Here is a 21,357-nt window from a genome sequence, read left to right on the forward strand (position 1 = left end):
GTGTGTGAGAGAGAGTGTGTGAGAGAGAGTGTGTGAGAGAGAGTGTGTGAGAGAGAGTGTGTGAGAGAGAGTGTGTGAGAGAGAGTGTGTGAGAGAGAGTGTGTGAGAGAGAGTGTGTGAGAGAGAGTGTGTGAGAGAGAGTGTGTGAGAGTGTGTGAGAGAGAGTGTGTGAGAGAGAGTGTGTGAGAGAGAGTGTGTGAGAGAGAGTGTGTGAGAGAGTGTGTGTGAGAGAGAGTGTGTGTGAGAGAGAGTGTGTGAGAGAGAGTGTGTGAGAGAGAGTGTGTGTGAGAGAGAGTGTGTGAGAGAGAGTGTGTGAGAGAGAGTGTGTGAGAGAGAGTGTGTGAGAGAGAGTGTGTGAGAGAGAGTGTGTGAGAGAGAGTGTGTGAGAGAGAGTGTGTGAGAGAGAGTGTGAGAGAGTGTGAGAGAGAGTGCGTGAGAGAGAGTGCGTGAGAGAGAGTGCGTGAGAGAGAGTGCGTGAGAGAGAGTGCGTGAGAGAGAGTGCGTGAGAGAGAGTGCGTGAGAGAGAGTGCGTGAGAGAGAGTGCGTGAGAGAGAGTGCGTGAGAGAGAGTGCGTGAGAGAGAGTGCGTGAGAGAGAGTGCGTGAGAGAGAGTGCGTGAGAGAGAGTGCGTGAGAGAGAGTGCGTGAGAGAGAGTGCGTGAGAGAGAGTGCGTGAGAGAGAGTGCGTGAGAGAGAGTGCGTGAGAGAGAGTGCGTGAGAGAGAGTGCGTGAGAGAGAGTGCATGAGAGAGAGTGCGTGTGAGAGAGAGTGTGTGAGAGAGAGTGTGTGAGAGAGAGTGCGTGAGAGAGAGTGCGTGAGAGAGAGTGCGTGAGAGAGTGTGTGAGAGTGTGAGAGAGAGTGCGTGAGAGTGCGTGAGAGAGAGTGCGTGAGAGAGAGTGCGTGAGAGAGAGTGCGTGAGAGAGAGTGCGTGAGAGAGAGTGCGTGAGAGAGAGTGCGTGAGAGTGCGTGAGAGAGAGTGCGTGTGAGAGAGTGCGTGAGAGAGAGTGCGTGAGAGTGTGAGAGAGAGTGTGAGAGAGAGAGTGTGAGAGAGAGTGTGAGAGAGAGTGTGTGAGAGTGTGTGAGAGTGAGTGTGTGAGAGTGAGTGTGTGAGAGCGAGTGTGTGAGAAAGAGTGTGTGAGAAAGAGTGTGTGAGAAAGAGTGTGTGAGAAAGAGTGTGTGAGAAAGAGTGTGTGAGAAAGAGTGTGTGTGAGAGTGAGAGTGTAAAGAGGTATAGGTCTGTGAGAGGGTGTGTCTAGGTGTGGGAGTGTGTGTATGAGCATATGAGAGAGAGCTTGTGTATGAGAGAGGGTCTGCGTGAGTGTATGGGTCTGTAGGAGTGTGTATGTGGCTGTAGGAGTGTGTGTGCATGTGTGTGTGTGTCCCTGTCTGTCTGTGTGTGTGGATAGTGCAATGGGGGTCATCTGTAGTGTGACATGAACCCAAGATCCCGGTTGAGGCCATCCCAATGGATACCAAACTTGGCTATCAGCCTCGGCTCGGCCACTTTGAAGGATGATCTTCCAAAGGCCCGAGGTCAAATGTCCCAAACCGCTGAAGTGTTCTCTGACTAGGAGGGAACACTCCTGTCTGTTGATTGTTGTGTGGTGCCCATTCATCCGTTATTCTGCTCGGTCTCACCAATGTACCACGCCTCAGGACATCCTTGCCTGAGATAGACAACATTGGCTGAATCACATGAGTACCTGCCACATACATGGTGGGAGGTGTCCCCACATGTAATGGTGGTATCCATGTCCACACTCTGACACGTCGTGCAGCGTCTACCATGTCAAGGTTGTATGGAGTTGTCCTGAAAGCCGGGCAGTTTGCTGCGAACAATGATCTGTTTGAGGTTTGGTGGCTATTTAAAGGCGAGAAGTGGAGGCATGGGGAAGGTCTTGGCAAGGTGCTCATCCTCACTGATAATATGTGCAGGCTGTGAAGAAGATGATGTAGTTTTTCGGCTTCTGGGAAGTACCGGGCAACGAAGAGTACCTGTCGGTTGCAGTTCATATCTGTCTCCTGACAAGGTCATTACAGTTTCTCACTGTGGCACGTCGAAACTGGCGGTCGATGAGTTGAGCATCATACCCCATTCTTATAAGGGCATCCTTGAGTACTTCCAAGTGCCCATCACATTCCTCCTCATCTGAACAGATCTTGTGTAGGCATAGAGTTTGTCTGGAGGGGATGGCTGTTTTAATATGTTTCGGGTGGAAGCTGGAGAAGTGTAGCATCGTGAGGTTATTCGTGGGTTGCAGTAGAGTGAGGCGTGCATCCTTGATGGAGATGTATATGTCCAAGAATGAGACAGATACTAGAGAGTAGGGCACCTCACACCTTCAATGCATTATCTGGGCCAACATGGTACCTATTGTTAAAGTTCACTTGAGAATGTAACTTTAAGAAAGTTCTTGAATTTACATATGAAAGAACTGAAACCAACATGCCTATTCTAAAAGATGAGACACTTAATGAATAATCCAGGTCTTTTTCAATATATAATTTCAGTTACATCACACTGTACTCTTTTGCAATAAATTCTGTGTCCTATCATCTTACACTCCACAACCACCTAATGAAAGAGCAGTGCTCTGAAAGCTAGTGCTTCCAAATAAACTTGTTGGATATAACCTGGTATTATGTGATTTTTAACTTTGTACACCCCAGTGCAACACTGGCACCTCCAAATCATTTGAACATAGACTGCGCCAGTCTCTGAGAAGTTGCAAAGGTGCTGAACATTGTTCACTGATACTTGCACATTCCCACTTCTAAGCTTATGATCCATGGAAGGTCATTGATGAAGCAGCTGAACCTATGAGGTCAGGAGCTGAGTGGGCCTGGCACAACCCGAACTGAATATCAGTGAGTAGGTTGTTTCTGAGAAAATGCTGGTGATGACACCCTCCATCATTTTGCTGAAGAATATAATCTGATGGGGCAGTGATTGCAGGTTGGATTAGTCCTGCCTTTTGTGCACAGGGATTATAACCTTGGCACATTTTCCACATTGCTGGGTAGATGCCAGTGTTGTAGCTGAGCTAGAACAGTTTGACTAAGGGCATAAATATTTTCCATTTTAAAGCATTTCAATGAGCTAAACGTAGTTAGTTTCCAGAAAAAAAATAAGCATTTTTGTTATTTGGTTGCATAGTTACTAATAACAGACTTGAAAGATCATAAAGTCGGGCAGCAATTTCAAATGGGTCAGTGAACTATATTTAGCACACAGATTTTGTAGTCATCCAAAAATGGATTAAGTTGTGTATACATTCCCCTATTAGCGTACGCAAACATCTGAAGTTTTAATGTGAAAGAAATCTTGGCAGTCAGCACCTTGGAGTAGGTACTATAAATTTTAAGCAATTAGTCCTAACAATTACTTGAACTATAACAGCAAGATTTTTGGCGAGACCCTGGAGTGATTACACAGGTTAATTTCTGCCAATATCCTCACAAATAGCCTTTAAAGGTTTTATTTGGAATTACGGCTTGGGTTGCTGAGGAGCACGTAACTCATCTGGAACAAAGAGATTTTATATTGAAGAATCACCACTTATGCTTGGCACATCTTGCAAATAAGCTTCTTAATTTCAACCAGAAAGTCATATTAGATCATCTCAAAAGAAAATATATTTACTTAAGTAGTCAAATTTAAGTCACTTGTCCTATTTCATCAGCCTCACTACTATGGTGATTAGTTTGGCTCAATTAGTCACATTTTTGTCCTGGGAACCAGAGAGCAAAGCATTACTTTGGGACTAAAGTCACTTGTTGCGAAGTCCACTCTTCCATACGATTAGATTAGATTCCCTATAGTAGGGGGACAGGCCCTTTGGCCCAACAAGTCCACACCGACCCTCCGAAGAGTAACCCATCCAGACCCATTCCCCTACCCTATATTTACCCCTGACTAATGCACCTAAACACTATGGCCAATTTAGCATGGCCAATTCACCTGACCTGCACATCTTCGGATCGTGGGAGGAAACACGGGAGGAATGTGCAAACTCCACACCGTTGCCTGAAGCTGAAATCGAAACCGGGTCCTTGGTGCTGTGAGGCAGCAGTGCTAACCACTGAGCCACCGCACCGCCCCAGGATAATACACAGCTAGTGCTATGAAGAGAATGGCCAGTGATGGGAAGATGTGAGTACATTAGAAATTCAAGAGGTGAAATAGAAGGCACAAACTTATGTCATCAGCATGGGGTAACTCTAAAGCATGAACAAAAAAAATAATTGGTTTGAGGTACATCCAATCGTACAAGTTAGGAATGGCAGGCCATTCAGCCCCTGAAGTCTGCTTCACCATTCAATAACAAGATGGCCAATCTGAGTGTAACCTGAAATCTGCAATCCCACCTGTCCCAATAACATTCTACTCCCAGGATAATAAAAATCGCTCCACCTCTGCTTTAAAAGCATTCAAGGACTCTGCTCCACCACCTTTTCAGGATGAGAGTTCAAAGACTGCCAACCCCCACCTCTAATTTAAATGGATGACCTCTGATTTTTAAATGGTGACCCCTAGTTTGATATTCTCCCATGAAAGGAAACACTTCTCTACATCGACCCCGTCAAGAACCTCATGAAGTTGTATGTTTGAATCAATAAATATATATTTCAATCAAGGCACCTCTTAAACTGCAGTGAATGCAAGCCTGACCTTTCAGATTTTTCGTTAGAATACAACCCAAACAACAAAATCTGATCTATCGATCATCACACTTCAAGGTTCGCATACTTGATGTGTTGAGAATATTAATTATTTCTAATTTACACTTTGGGAGATCAGATACACAAAGAATCTACTTTCCAGTTAAATTAACAGCCCAGTGAAATGGGTAACGGCTATCAAATTCTCAACATCCAACCGTGCAGCTGGAGTACACAAAATGGTTGTAATTTTGATAGACTTTATAACCAGCCCACACAGAATCGCACCTGAAATTGCTCCACAATACCTCCAGGTGCTACACGTAGGAGTGTTACCAAAACAACACTAAAACAGTAAGATGGCACTGAACCTGGGCCTGCTCCATTCCATCTGCATTTCTTTTCTCGTTTTTTCTCCCTTATTTTATTTTACTTACCTCTTGGTGAAGAGCTCAGTCATGACGTCAGCATCGGCGAGTAGGCTGGTGCTGCAGACCCCAACTGGGCCCAATGCTCCAGACCCCGAGCGGAGCGGGCTCAGTGCTCCAGGCCCCGAGCGAAGCGGGCTCAGTGCTCCAGACCCAACTGGGCCCGGCGCTCCAGGCCACGGGCGGAGCGGGCCCGGCGCTCCAGGCCACGGGCGGAGCGGGCCCGGCGCTCCAGGCCACGGGCGGAGCGGGCCCTGCGCTCCAGGCCACGGGCGGAGCGGGCCCGGCGCTCCAGGCCACGGGCGGAGCGGGCCCGGCGCTCCAGGCCACGGGCGGAGCGGGCCCGGCGCTCCAGGCCACGGGCGGAGCGGGCCCGGCGCTCCAGGCCACGGGCGGAGCGGGCCCGGCGCTCCAGGCCACGGGCGGAGCGGGCCCGGCGCTCCAGGCCACGGGCGGAGCGGGCCCGGCGCTCCAGGCCACGGGCGGAGCGGGCCCGGCGCTCCAGGCCACGGGCGGAGCGGGCCCGGCGCTCCAGGCCACGGGCGGAGCGGGCCCGGCGCTCCAGGCCACGGGCGGAGCGGGCCCGGCGCTCCAGGCCACGGGCGGAGCGGGCCCGGCGCTCCAGGCCACGGGCGGAGCGGGCCCGGCGCTCCAGGCCACGAGCGGAGCGGGCCCGGCGCTCCAGGCCACGAGCGGAGCGGGCCCGGCGCTCCAGGCCACGAGCGGAGCGGGCCCGGCGCTCCAGGCCACGAGCGGAGCGGGCCCGGCGCTCCAGGCCACGAGCGGAGCGGGCCCGGCGCTCCAGGCCACGAGCGGAGCGGGCCCGGCGCTCCAGGCCACGAGCGGAGCGGGCCCGGCGCTCCAGGCCACGAGCGGAGCGGGCCCGGCGCTCCAGGCCACGAGCGGAGCGGGCCCGGCGCTCCAGGCCACGAGCGGAGCGGGCCCGGCGCTCCAGGCCACGAGCGGAGCGGGCCCAGCGCGCCAGGCCACGAGCGGAGCGGGCCCAGCGCGCCAGGCCACGAGCGGAGCGGGCCCAGCGCTCCAGGCCACGAGCGGAGCGGGCCCAGCGCTCCAGGCCACGAGCGGAGCGGGCCCAGCGCTTCAGGCCACGAGCGGAGCGGGCCCAGCGCTCCAGGCCACGAGCGGAGCGGGCCCAGCGCTCCAGGCCACGAGCGGAGCGGGCCCAGCGCTCCGGGCCACGAGCGGAGCGGGCCCAGCGCTCCGGACCCTGAGCCAGCCCAGCAGCACAGACTCATGGCAGTGACGGAGGCAAGTTCAGGATCACAGCAGCTTCTGCATTGTTGAGGCGATCCTAGTGCCAACTCAATGTCAAGTTCAGCTTGGCGCCTTTTGGCTGCTTTAGGTGAGGAAGAGGTTCCAATAGGTTGCAGTAACAGAGAATGTGGTGTGGATCTGGCTGATTCTTGTGGTTGCATCCTGGTGGGTTCTTTGACTCAGCTGCTTCAGCAGCTGCTAAAGACAAGGTGGGTTCAGGCTCAGGATTCCAACGGCCCAGGTTTCCTTGAGGCTTCTGCAGCATCTTCACAATGACGTGGTTCGTCTGGTCCAGCCTGGGAGACTTTCGGCGGTTTGGTGGCGACCTGGATGGCTGTTTTTGTCAGGGTTGGTCTGGGTCTCCTTATCGTGGCTTCAGTTGGTGACTGACTTTCCTTCGGCAACGTGGTGGGTCCAGCCTGGGATTCCAACAGGATTGGCTCCTCAAGCCCAGAGCTGTGAAATGGACTAAGTTGACTTTGTCTTAAATTCTCTTATTACATTTTTTTTTTCTTGGTTATATTATCATGGAAGAACTTATTCTGAACTTATTTCTTTATTTTTCTAATTTATTACTATGATTTGTACATTTGAAGGCCTGTATTGCTGAACTTTTTTATTTTTCTATTTACGTTTTCCTAAGAATTTGTTCTCAAGAATTTGTATCTAGGTACCTTTGTTACTAAGATGGCGTCAGAAGTAGCAACTTGTAAACATTTCACTGTACTCGTGAGTACGTGACAACAAAGCTAATTCAATTCAATATTATTCAAAAGTTGTACAAATGCTGATAATTCACCTCCTACAAGTCTTAAGTGCAGGTCATTTAAATATACCATGTATTATAAAAAGCAACCCAGAGACAGACACATGACAATTCTTTTAAACAGTGATACCAATGAGGCTTTTGTAATTCATGCTTGGAGAACAATTCTACTTGTGAAACTGTCGACAAACATGTTAATATTCACTTACCAGACTGACTAAATTGTTGGATCCCAACCCAACAAACAGTGAGGATGCCAACTGCTGCTTTTCCTGTTCTTCTGCAGAAACAGTTGCAGTTCTTTCAGTTTTGGAGGAGGTGTCTGTAGTTGTTTCACTTTCAGAACCGAGACTTGTTAAAGCTTCTACTTTGGACTCCTTCTTCCGAAGGTAGCCCTCCTTGCCCCACACTTTCTTCACTCCATCCAGCTTAAGACTATTTGAACTAAATGAAACAGGTTCACAATTCAATACATTTTATCCAAACACTGGCTGAAGCTGTGTTATTCAACCATGTTAGAAATCAGTATTGTAGGCATTTAATTGCTTTGATTTAAAAAAAAAACAGAAATCTCAACATTTTTAGACAACATTTCCTCTAAACAGCTTGCCACACAGCAACTGAAAATGGGCTATGCACACAGGTTGCACATGTGTGGCTGCACAAGAAGATTTAAACACTTAAGTACACAGATTACTACAGATTTGCATAATGGAGAACAATTAATATTTGTAAGTACTGGTTGAAAGCTATTTGTCAGCCTTGGTTCAGTGGAAGCACATCTGCTTTTATTAGGAGGTCATGGGTTCAAGATCTACTCCAGAAACCTAAGCACTCACTTCTAAGTGAACACTCGAGTGCAGCATTGACAGCGTCCTTTGGATCAGACTTGAAGCCAAGATACATCTGCTTGTAAAAGCAAATACACAAGGTCCTAAGACACTATTCAAAATGGTGCATGAAAGTTCACCTGATGCTTTGGCCTAATCCTTCAACCACGATCACAAATAATAAGCTGTGCAGTTGTAAATCACAGTGAAGTTTGTGGGATGTTTACATAAATTACACTTCCCATAGACTGACTGTTATATTTACCTATGAGATGCAGTTAGATTAGATTATGAAGGGTTTATGCCCGAAACGTCGATTCTCCTGTTCCCTGGATGCTGCCTGACCTGCTGCGCTTTTCCAGCAACACATTTTCAGCATTTACCTCTTACGGGCAATTTAGCATGGCCAATTCACCTAACCTGCACATTTTTGGATTGTGGGAATAAACCGGAGCACCCGGAGGAAACCCACACAGACACGGGGACAATGTGCAAACTCCACAAAGAGGAAGCAGGAATTGAACCCGGGTCTCTGGCGCTGTCAGGCAGCACTGCTAACCACTGTGCCACCGTGCTGCCCCTGATTGCACTTTGAAATATTCCAATGAATTACTTAGAAAACACTTTACAGCCAAAGAACGTAGGAGGCCATATAACAGGTACATTCTCTTTCACTGCATTCTCAATTTACACTGCTCTTTTGCAATGTTGCACCTTTAGGGTAAATAAAGTAGATGAACAATTGCTCCCAGATTTTTGTCAGGATCACTTCTAAGGCAAATAGAAGTGTGACAATACTCAGTAACAATTCTTCATACAATTACATACCTTACTATTTGCAAATGCCTGTCCTTCATTCAACAGGAGACCAGAAATAGACCAGAATCAAGGGAATGAAACCTTAGTTAAAATCTTAATTAGAATTTCCAATGGAAATTAGCTATAATTACCTTTATTATGCATTTGTAATTGCTTATTATGCAGTCTTTTCCCCTTCAAATAATTCTTAACTTATTTATAATAACTTAAAATGATCAGTATGTAACTGTTAAAGTACAGAAATTAGGCTAAGGAGATCAAAGGACCTGTTTACTTAAGATTGACATTTTTTATACATTTGAGATACTTTTGGAGTACTGTGCATAATTCGCGTTGCCCTGCTATCGGAAGGATATTATTAAATTGGTGGAGGTTCAGATAAGATCCTTACAAGGATGTTAGCAGGACTGAAGAGTTGAGTTATGAGGAGAGGCTGGGACTTTTTTTCACTGGAGTGTAGGAAGTTGACGGATGACCTTAGAGAGATTTATAAAATCATGAGGGGCATAGATAAAGTGAATAGCAAAGGTCTTTTCCCTAAAGTAGAAGTACTCAAAACTAGAGGTCATATATTTTAAGGTGAGAGGGGAAAGATTTAAAAGGGATCTGAGCAGCAACATTTCCCACAGAGATGGTGGTTCATATGTGGAATAAACTGCCAGAGGAAGTGGGAGGTGAGATACAGTTAAAACATTTAAAAGATATTTGGACAGCTACATGAATAGGAAAGATTTAGAGGGATGTGGGCCAAACAAAAGCACGTGTGACAAGTTTAGTTTGGGAAATTTGTTCAGCATGGATGAGTTGAACTGAAGGGTCTGTTTCAATGCTGTATAACTCTATGATGTGAATACTTACATACTGCATCTTTCTTGACTTACATAATTGCAACAGTAAAGTTTGTTTTGAAAGCTTAAAATGTATTAAATGGTCTCTCGCAGACAAAAAAGATCCCATTGTACTATCTCAAGAGCTGAATGGCATGTATGCCAATTGTGTAGCTCTCAAGTAACATTAAAACAGATCATTTAGTTATTGTATTGTTGCAGTTTAATGCAATATTGCAGTGTCAGAATTGGTTGCCTCATTCACCTACATTCTAACAGCGGCTACATTTCAAAATCATTTTATTTGGTTGTACAGCACTTCAAAACATCCTGAAGTGGAAAAGGGAGCTAAATAAACACTAGTCCATTGATTTCCAACAAGAAAATGTTGCAACTGTTTGCAAGTAATTAAACAGTGGGTGATTAAAATTACATGCAGGTAGTTACAATCTTTGCACCTTTAAATTGAGTAAAGAATAGATTGAAAAACAGGCATGAATATTCCAAAGGATGATTCCAGTATCTTATGGCAGTCTCTTCAAGAATAACTGAAGACTATATGAATGCCGTTGTGAAGATGAGTGAGTCCAGAACGCTTTTGTTCAAAAACTAATGCTGGTTGTATCTCAATCCTAAAAATTTGGAAATACATCTATTTTGCACTACAAACAATAACCATAGAAAAGGCTACATCTACATAATGGACCTAATACTATAACTTATCAAACAAGTAGAATTCATGCTTTCATTGGCTGGTAACTACTGAAACAGTTTAAACTTACTCTTTTATTCCAGCTTCTGTGCTGTTACAAGAAATCTCAGAACCGATGGATAATCCTGCTGGTGACTGCCTTCCAGTAACACTGGAGGCTTGTGGGCTTGTAACAAAAGCTAGTCCATATGGCTCAAAGTTCAACACTGCAGCAAAATAAAGTTGGTTGTTTTGATTTTGTGTAATAAATCTTTAAACATATAAACCTGAGTTAAGTTAAATTGTTTAGAACAAACAAAAATCCACACTTACTCTTCTTACAGGAAACATTTAAATACTAGTTAATGTAGTCACAAAGAAGCAACTATATCTTCTAATGTTATCCCTTTTAGCTCCACTTTACCACTTGGTGGTGCTCTCTCTCAGTGAAATGCATTTACTGAATAATGAATGTAATCTAGATGAAATGTGTTGCGTCATAAATGGGGAATCTGAGCCTCACAAACACCAGCTCCAATGTTCTTTCTCTTCGACAGTAAAGTTTAAAGATAGATAAAGAAAGACTCAACAACAGAGAAAGAAATGTGTTGAATTAAAGACCAGAAAGATACCAAAAGATAAATAAAGAGTGAAAGGAAGAGTCAAATAAAGAAAACAACAAAAGGTTTTAGAAAATATGTGCCAAGTTTTTAAAAACTCAATCTACTTACTACCTGTAGAAGTGACCTGCCAGTTTGGTGTCTCCAAATGTTGAATGGAATGACAGGACTATAAGTCATTTCCGTAATACAGTGCTTCCAACTTGAATTGCCAGCTATAAGATTATTTTGCATTAATGGTACAAATCCTCCAATTTTATGACTCACTATGGACTCACAGAATGATGTTGTTTATCGATTTTCACAAGGCTAACCGAGCAAACTGGGACAATTGTTTGGGGGGGGGGGTGCAAATTACTATTTAATTAAAGCACTAACAACAAGCATAGTCCATTCGCCATTACTTTCCAGCAATTTCTGGGCCATTAATTTGATATAGTGCAGTCTGTTTGTCCAAATATTTGATAATTAGCTCCCCAAACACAGCCAAGTCCTATTCTTACTGAAGTATTTCAATAGAATTAACAGAAACAGTATGTTATTCTTCAGTAAGACAATCCTTTCATGTGAATGAAGACAAGTATGAAAAGGTGCAATAATATTAACAAGGCTAATAATTTCTCTTCTTCCCAAATTAGATGAAATAAAACCAATATGGTCAAGGAGAATATATCCACACTGGGTCTGCACAATAATTATGATACCAATTTGGTTTCCTTTAAACAGGATGTTAGACTAAGGCAAAAAAGGAGAGAATTATCCTGATCTTTGATCAATAGAGCATTTAAATTTGGGAAAGCTAACCTACGGCCTCAAAACAAAATACACAGTCATACAATACATTAAAGAATTGGTATAAATGACCACAAAATCCAAGAAAAGGAAACTTAAGAACCCCACATCTTTGGTTACAGTTAAACTAATCTTTAACAGCAGACACATTTTATTAATTTTTCAACATTTTCCCAGCCTTGTAACCGACAGATAGTTAAGCATTAAGTTGGCATCATTAGAGTGCAAACTTAAAACTGGTAATGAATCTTAAAATATCTGTCAAATGAGCACTATTCAAAACAGGATAAAAGCAATCTCCCAATTCTAGAATGAAAATCATAGAATCCCTAGTGTGGAAACAGGCATTTCAACCATCGAGTCCACACTGACCCTCCAAGGAGCATCCCACCCAAACCCACTCCCCTACTCTATCCCTATAATTCTTCATTTCCCACAGCTAATCCACCTAGCCTACACATACCTGGACACTGAGCAATTTAGCATGGCCAATCTATCTAACCCGCACATCTCTGCACTGTCAAAAAGATGAAAAGTCTAATTTTACTAACAGTATTAACCAGACCTAATTAATACTGCTCTTCTTTGAATAATACCAAACAAACAACTTTTATTGCTCAATGTTGTCTGTAAGATATATGATGGTTCCACAGAAAAGGTGCTAGGTTGACACATGTAACAGTCCCAAAAAGAACAGCACTTATTTTGCTGTTTAGCTACATGTTCTTCTCTGTCCCCAGCTCAAAGGAAACTGAGTGGTGACAGGCATCTAAAGGTTGATCTGTGGTCTGCAGATGCATAATGTCATACAACCAAGGATAGTTGTAAACAAAGAGTGACTAGGTTGCATACTGAAGACACCAATATGGGCTAAACGGCTTGGGAAGAAAGCAAATCACTCAAATGTCAAAAAACAAACTTCACCATTTTCTAGACAAAGCATTTATTAGCTGGGGATGGGTTTAGGTCTTAAGCTACTAAGCAATTTCTTTAAAACAAATCATTGTTTGAAAAGATTGCTTTACTGCTGAGTCACATACTGATTTCAAGGACCCTTATATAATTGACTAAAGGTTTTAAATCAGAAATTTATTAAAGTGGATTAAATTAAATGTCATTAGTAAGCTTAGCTGTGCATCAGCTTTTCATATGAGTCATAACTAACCCCCAGAAGTCAGTCCTCCCTCTCAAAGCAATCTCTGATTTAATTTTTCAAAATAACACCATTATATAAGGTGAGAGGAGAAAGATTTATAAGGGACCCGAGGGACAACTTTTTCATACCTAGGGTGGTTCGTATGTGGAATGAACTGCCAGAGGAAGTGGTTGATGCAGGTACAGTTATAACATTTAAAAGACAATTGGACAGGCACACGAACAGGAAAGGTTTAGAGGGATATGGGCCAAATGCGAGCAAACAGGACAAGTTTAGTTTGGGAAACTTGGTCAGCATGGATAAGTTGAAGGGTCTGTTTCCATGCTGTATGGCTCTACAATGCTACATAAAAGCTTTAGCTAGGTACAACAAGATTCAACCATGGGGTTCTGGGAGGTCCAAGATTGCCTTCTTCCATCTCCAGCCGAGACTTAATTGTGTGAAGGTTACATTACTGGGCTAAATTGGACCACAACCCCAGCACCGTTGCCCAATGCAAACTTGTAACTAAAATTCAAATTAGGCTTCCGTTCACATACTGAAAACAGCAGGTTAAGACCAGACAGGATGGGAGAGCATTAGAATCGAACAGGGTAAGTAACCAACTTCATTTAACAAAGTCCCTAATGTTCAGTTTCTGCCAGACCCCAAGATATTCAATTAACTATTGCCATTTGAACAGGGTTTGATGAAGATGCAGTATCAAAAATTCTAATTATAAGGAAGTAAATATTTTACACATTTGCTTCCCACTACATAAAAGAATATTTCACAGCAAAGGGCTTGGATTGTCCAGACAATATTATATTTCTCCATGTTTCCTCTCCAACCCAACAGCTGTGTCAGCATCAATAACAGCTTTGCATTAGGAAATCATATCACAGTAAGTTATTACAGGTGCCAAAAAAAAAAACAAAATGTGCTGCACACTTTCAAACAATAATCAAACTGCTAATGGAGTAGTGGCAAAGATCCTAGTCCAAAGAACCATTCGTTCTACGCTTTTACTGCAACTTGACCAGTATTTCAGAAGCACCTATTCATCATCCATAGGATTGATCAATAAACTGCTACAAATAGAGTGCTGCTAATCTTCTAAAGATAAAATATTTTGTTACACTATTTCCTATGAACACCTATATGCCAAAATAGCAAACCCCAGAAAAAGGATGACTCAAAAGCAGTTCCAGTTTCAGATATCTTGAGTGGTGGGGTACACAGAACATTCCTATACTTAGTATTAAAAAAAGAAAAATACTGTGGATTTTTATTTGCTTCCAGAGGAGGGAAAATAACTTCGGGACACAAAAGTTTGAAGAGGCAATCCAAATTGTTGACAGCAAATGAGGAGCACATTTTCAGTTGAATCCAGAGTTCTGCTTCCCTGGATAATTTAATATTACAAAGTATGGATTTCATTTCATTACAAGGCTATATATATTGTAAAAATGAGAATCTAAAGCAAGGGAAAATCTCAATAGCAATATCAATCAATTACTTGAAGGTAGGGGGAGGCTGTGCTTCATAGTAATGTCAATGAACTGGTACTCCCGAGGTCCAATATATGGTTGCAAATCCCACCATGGCAGCTGGAAGAATTTAAATTCACTAATTTCTGGAACTGAAAGCTAGTCTCAGTAATGGTTGCCATAACACCATTGTCAATCGTGTTAAAAATCCATCTGACTCATTAACACGCTTCAGGGAAGGTATCCCATCCTTACCTGGCCTACAGGTGAATCCAGGAGAAAGTGAGGACTGCAGATGCTAGACAGTCAGAGTCAAAACGCGTAGTGCTGGAAAGGCACAACAGGTCAGTCAGCATCCGAGGAGCCGGAAAGTTGACGTTTCAGGCATAAGTCCTTCATCAGGAATCGATGAAGGGCTAATGTCTGAAACTTTGACTCTCCTGCTCCTCGGAAACTGCTTGAACTGCCATGCTTTTGCCACCTTTTTTGACTCGACAGGTGAATCCAGTCTCATACCAAAATGGCTGACACTTAAATGCCCTCTGCAACAGCACAGCAAGCCACTCAGTTCAAAGGCAATGGAAGATGAGTAACAAGCACTGACCTTGCCAGCAACACCCATATTCTAGGAAAGAAGACATTTTAAAAACCTGTTGCTGTAATTTTCCCCTTATCTGGAAAAGCATCCAATTGAATATCATTTTAAGAGAATCATTATAATCTCTTTACTACACAGTTTAAACAAGGCTCTAAAAATAGACATTAAGTTTGTCTCCTTGGATTCTGATGACTACTATAATACAAAATCAAGTTTTCTTTCATCAATGTTTTAAAAGTCAGCTTTTATTAATGTCTCCTCCTGACTTTGGGAAATGCCTACTGATGATTTACTGCTTCTTCAAAAAGCTCCCAGAGGTTGGACTTTTACTTTGAATTTAATTTAACATAAAAGCCCCATTTCTCTTATGTTTAAATTTGTGCGTCAATCCCAATGCTCTATCAGCTCATCATTAAAGTGAAATTGTTTTCTTTACCTTTCTCTTGCGACAACCTCTCTTCCTGTCTTTGATGGTGTGGCTTATAAGGTGCAGCACCATGACCCAAAGCTTCAGCAACAAAACCATCAAGAAAAGATAATGAAGCATCGACCTATACAAGCAAACACAAGCTCAGTCACAGAATTACTGTCATACTCTTCTGATTGAAAGTTACATTTGCATATAGAGTCGAGGGTTGGTTGGAATTTCACATTGTAAAATTCAAAATGTCACATTTAAATATCCCATTCTTACAAAGCTGATGTCAACTGATTCTGCAATCATCTTGTCACAGGTACCATTACCCTTATCCAGTATGTTTAACTTCCAACAGGAATAGCCAGATAATCACGAGGAGCATGAATCACAACCAATTCTATTCCAGAAACTGAAGGCAAATATTGGTAGCTTGCCTCAATGGACACCTTCACCTCTTAAACAAGATGACTAAGGGTTCAGCAACTCACTTCAAGATATAAGGAAATAATCTTAGCAAGCACTGCATTACTGGAGGTGCTATCTTCCAGCTGGGACATTAAACCAAAGCCAGATTTGCCGCATAAAATGGGCTGTCCTCCCAACATATTCAGGAAATTTTTCTGTTGTCTTAAGCCCTGCATCAATACCACTAAAACAGATTATGAAAGCACTAATCTCATTATTGTACAGAAATTGTCTGTCATGGCTACAAATGTGACAACGGCATTTCAAAAGTAATTCCATAGCCATGGATCACTTTGAAACATACTTGGTGGGGAAAGGTGCTACATGAATATTTTTTCATGTGAAAACTTTATTGTTTTCTGCTAACATTGGGACTAAACCTGGAATCTTAATGAGCTATTTACAGTACTTCAGTTCTACACCAAGAACTACACATGAGAATTGAGCCAATTAGGAAGCTGGACACAGTTTTTAATTTAAATATAACATTCATTCTTTATTTCCAAAGATTAAACCATGTCTGGATTCTTTTAGCCCCATCAAAATCATTTTAATTTTGTAAAAGGAAAATTAAAATTGCTGCACGGAACTTACCACAATATCATCGCAACTTGCATCCAGAGGTAAAACAGTGTTCATTATTTCTCTGTTCTCAACAAGCTGCTTCAACTCAAAAGAGCATTGTCTTAAACAAGAATCCATTGAATTGCCATAGCTTTGCAGGACTTCAGGCAGTACTTTGACATTCAGTGTTAGACAAAAGAGTTTGGTAATTGCACTCAAGATCCAGGCTTTTGTCTCTGAGCTTACACAACATTTCCCGAGTAAACAGTGCAGTTTTTCTATGATATCTTCTGGTTTGGTTTCTGTTTTGAGGTAGGAGTACTCCCCCAGCACCTGATACATGTGTCAGACGAAAATATTTCAATCACTTAATGCCATCCATGTGAAATTAATTCCCATGATTTCTAAAAAGCAAAGATGCTTTTATTTTTAGGCTTGCAAATGTTTAATTGTAGATAGTTTTTAAATCTCAAAACAAATAAATTGTTTAAAATACACAGACTGTGTTAAGCTTGTGCTCAAATCCTCAGCAACTGTCTCAGCACAATTTTGTAAATCCCTATGCAATGTTGTAGACTAATGTCCCTTGCATGTTGCATGAGCTAAGATAGGTAGGACACTTTTTTTTTGACAGCTGCTCATAGTGAACAGTTAGACAACAAAAGGATCAGTGAAAGAAGATATTATTAGAATTATTCAAAAACCGTATCTAGATACTGGGTGCAGTGTGAAATCAGAGGAGGCCCAAGGCTGACTAGTATATAATGAAGTAATCAATCCCAGGCAGAGTATTATTACAACTGACATTGACATGATCTGGTTTAGAAAGGGGCAACTTTCCTGCTCCCAAGTTGCATCATCAAAAGCCATGGGTCAGGTGCTGGAAGACTGGTGTGTGGTTAATGTTGTGCCACTATTTAAGAAAGGGTGCAAGGAAAAGCCAGAGAACTACAGACTGACGAGCCTGATGGCAGTGGTGGCTAAGTTGTTGGAGGGGGTTCTTAGAGACAGGATTTATATATATTTGGAAAGGCAAGGACTAATTAGGGACAGCCAGCACGGCTTTGTGCATGGAAAATCATGTCTCACAAACCTGATTGAGTTTTTGAAGAGGTGACCAAGAAGATAGAGTGGCAGACTTTGTCTATATGGACTTTAGCAAGGCCTTCAACAAGGTTCTGCATGGTAGACTGGTTACTAAGTTTAGATCACATGGGATCCAGGAAGAGCTAGCCAACTGAATACAAAATTAGCTTGATGGTAGGAGACAGAGGGTGGTGGTAGCGGGTTGTTATTCAGAACAGCGGTGTACCGCAAGGATTAATTCTGGGTTCACTTTTGTTTGTCATTTATTTAACCAATTTGGATGAGAATTTAAGAGGCATGCTTAGTAAGTTTGCGGATCACACCATAAAATTGGTGATATAGCGAACAGTGAACATGATCATCTAAGAGTACAATAGGGTCTTGATCAACTGGGCCAGTTGGCTGAGAAATGGCAGATGGAATTTAATAAATATGAGGTGTTGCATTTTGTTACGACAAACCATGGTAAGACTTACACAGTTAATGGTAGGGTCCTGAGGAGTGTTGTCAAACAGAGAAATCTAAGGGTGCTGGTACATAGCTCCTTGAAAGTTATGTCACAGACAGACAAGGTGGTGAAGAAGGTGTTTTGCACCCTTGCCTTCACCAGTCAGAGAACTGAATACAGGATTGGAACATTATATAATGGCAGTACAAGACATTGGTAAGGCCACATTTGGAGTACTGCGTACAGTTCTGGTTGCCCTGTTACAGGAAGGATGTTATTAAACTGGAAAGGGTTCAATAAAGATGCCAAAAAGACTGGAGATTTTGAATTATAATGAGAGGCTGGATAGACTGGGACATTTTTTGCCCTGTTGTACAAGAAGCTGTGAACATATAAAGGTTTATAAAATCAGAAGGGGCATTGATAGGGTGAATAGCCAATGTAGGTAGGGGAGTCCAAAACTAGAGGACATAGATTTAAGGTGAGAGGAGAAATGTATAAAAAGGGACCTGAGGGACAACTTTTTTACACAGAGGACGGTGTACAGTATATGGAATGAGCTGACAGAGGAAGTAGTAGAGGCAAGTACAATTACAACTATAACATGGAAAAGACATTTAGACAGGTTAAATGGATAGGAAAGGTTAGTGGCATATGGGACTAGATCAGTTTAGGAAACTTTGTCAGCATGGACAAGTTGGGCTGAAGGGTCAGTTTCTGTGCTGTACGACTATGACTCAAAGTCAGATGTTCATTCTGCTGCAGTCTCATGATTAAAGTCCAAGTAATATGATGCCTTCATCAAGATAAATGCAACAATAACAAACAAGAATCAAATTCAATCCAACACTGCAATGAATATCAAACCTGATGCACAATCAATCAGTGTCTATGAACAAGTAAAAAGATGGAGCAATTACTTGCTTAAGGCCTGTTACATCTATAATTTCAGTTCTGATAAAAGCTACATATCTGGAATATTAAGCTTCTTTTTCCATTGATGTTAGTCTACTTGCTCAGTACTCTCGGCGTTTTTTTGTTTTTATTTCTGACTTCAAACACCTTTTGTACAAAGGTGGAAGCTTTCATTTAAAAACATCACAAAAGGAAAGGAAAGCAAATCTTAGCAGGACTTATACACTTAATGGTAAGGTCCTAGGGAATGTTGCTGAACAAAGAGACCTTGGAGTGCAGGTTCATAGCTCCTTGAAAGTGGAGTCGCAGATAGATAGGATAGTGAAGGCAACTTTTGGTATGCTTTCCTTTATTGGTCAGAGTATTGAGTACAGGAGTTGGGGGGTCATGTTGCAGCTGTACAGGACATTGGTTAGGCCACTGTTGGAATATTGCGTGCAATTCTGGTCTCCTTCCTATCGGAAAGATGTTGTGAAACTTGAAAGGGTTCCGAAAAAATTTACAAGGATGTTGCCAGGGTTGGAGGATTTGAGCTATAGGGAGAGGCTGAACAGGCTAGTGCTGTATTCCCTGGAGCGGAGGCTGAGGGGTAACCTTATAAAGGCTTATGAAATCATGAGGGGCATGGATAGGATAAATAGACAAAGTCTTTTCCCTGGAGTGGGGGAAGTCCAGAACTACAAGGGCGAGAGGTGAAAGATATAAAAGAGACCTAAGAGCAACTTTTTCACTCAGAAGGTGGTACATGTATGGAATGAGCTGCCAGAGGAACTGATGGAGGCTAGTACAATAGCAACATTTAAAAGGCATTTGGATGGGTATATGAATAGCAAGGGTCTGGAGGGATATGGGCCAGGTGCTGGCAGGTAGGACTAGATTGGGTTGGGATATCTGGTTGGCATGGACAGGTTGGACCAAAGGGTCTGTTTCTGTGCTGTATATCTATGACTCTAAATGATTCATGGGCGATGACAGGAAACCTAGTACGGTCTGTCGTAAGTCTGTACAAAACCTGTAATTATTTCATTGTCATTGGTAGCCACTTCTAACTGTTCAATTTCCCTGATAAATATTTCAGAACAGATGATACCAAACCACATGCCTGAAAGAACCCGACCCTAGCTACTTGCTTACTTCATTAATTTGAGTTTCAATCTTACCCAGCTCATAACCTGTAGGAATCTCTGGGGATATTGAACTTGATCTTTTTCCAAAAGTGCAAGATAAGAATTCACTGCATAAAGCCTCAGCTGCTTGTCTTCCACTTCATCATCAAATCCTAAACAGATTTAAAAGTATTGCATTTCAAACATTAGAACATGAGCCCAAAATATTGCTGACAAAATCAAACTTCAAGAATCACCTTTAAAAAATAATCTAGTTTACAACACAGCCAAACATATAAATTAAGATTGAAAGACATATATTATAGTCTATAGCCATACTTACACTCCATACGCACTCACAATAACAAACCAAGACAGAACATAACATTCTTATAAAAATATTTTTCAAATAGTTTGTTAATATGATCAAAGAGGTACTTCTAGAGTTGTCAGTAATGAACTAAATGGAATTACTAAGAAAATTCCCATTGTCACTTAAGAGGCACGACATTAAAAGAGCAATTACTGAAATGAAATTACTATAGCAGTTTAGAACTGTCCAAAAATTATCTTTAATTATTTTTATTTATAGAGCATCTTGCTGTTTAATTACCCTCAGCCAGCAGCCTCAGGAAGTTGCTTGGGATATCTGACGGTATCATATCTCCGCCAACTGCGAACACTGCATTCATGGTTTGTACAAACCACTCATTGTTGGGAGCATATGTTTGTGGGTTGTCAAGGACAAAAACAAAACCAAAATAGAAACCAGTTTAGCATCATATTTTGGAGAGTTAGAAATGAATCGGGTGCATTTTAATCTGATATTATTTAACATTTTTAAAAATGACATTTTTAAATGTCAATCTGAAATCAGCACCATTACATCAACTCCCTTTCAATCCTTTTAGCAATAGGATTAGGTTGGTGTTTTCATTTCATTCTCACAGCTACACTTTCACTGAGATTAGCTAATGATATAAGTGTTGATCTGTATTCTTGTGCCAGATACACGCATGGATGTCATTAACAACTCCAAAGTAGATGCTTTAATTAATCTATCAACTACAAACATATTTTAATTTCAGGGAAGCCTGAACAAGAACATAAGTGCAGTAAAATTTATTTAAATGTAACACTTCCATTTACTCTATAGAACACTTCTTTAGAAATGTGCCATTTATAATGTTTCAAATTTCTGCCAGCAATGCAAACTGTTAGGTAAGGTGTGAACTTTCAAGGATTTTTTTTTTTGCTACGCTATGTAATACAACCATCAAGGAATGCAAAATAATTCTTAAAGATACAATAAACAACCAGAATCACACTGGAAAAACAAAGGTAAGACTGACTTTTGTTTCAAAAGTAGAATTTAATTTCATACCTATTTGCTTTCATACCCTTATTTCCCCTCCATTCAGTGC

At 42.2% G+C, this 21,357-nt stretch overlaps 1 protein-coding gene across 1 annotated transcript in view; it reads right to left on the reverse strand.

The window, feature by feature from the left end:
* ap4e1 (adaptor related protein complex 4 subunit epsilon 1) overlaps positions 1-21,357 on the reverse strand; it is a 65,787-nt gene that overhangs the window by 17,052 nt on the left and 27,378 nt on the right. The window contains exons 12-17 of the mRNA XM_043677376.2: positions 20,547-20,659; positions 19,988-20,106; positions 16,409-16,711; positions 15,368-15,482; positions 10,388-10,523; positions 7,339-7,573 (exon numbers count right to left, since the gene is read on the reverse strand). Coding sequence (XP_043533311.2) covers positions 7,339-7,573; positions 10,388-10,523; positions 15,368-15,482; positions 16,409-16,711; positions 19,988-20,106; positions 20,547-20,659 — 1,021 coding nt within the window. The remainder of the gene's footprint in view (positions 1-7,338; positions 7,574-10,387; positions 10,524-15,367; positions 15,483-16,408; positions 16,712-19,987; positions 20,107-20,546; positions 20,660-21,357) is intronic.

The sequence above is a fragment of the Chiloscyllium plagiosum genome, unplaced genomic scaffold, assembly GCF_037043375.1.
Source record: "Chiloscyllium plagiosum isolate Xiang-an unplaced genomic scaffold, Cpla_swu_hap1 HiC_scaffold_39, whole genome shotgun sequence".
Classification (NCBI taxonomy): domain Eukaryota; kingdom Metazoa; phylum Chordata; class Chondrichthyes; order Orectolobiformes; family Hemiscylliidae; genus Chiloscyllium; species Chiloscyllium plagiosum.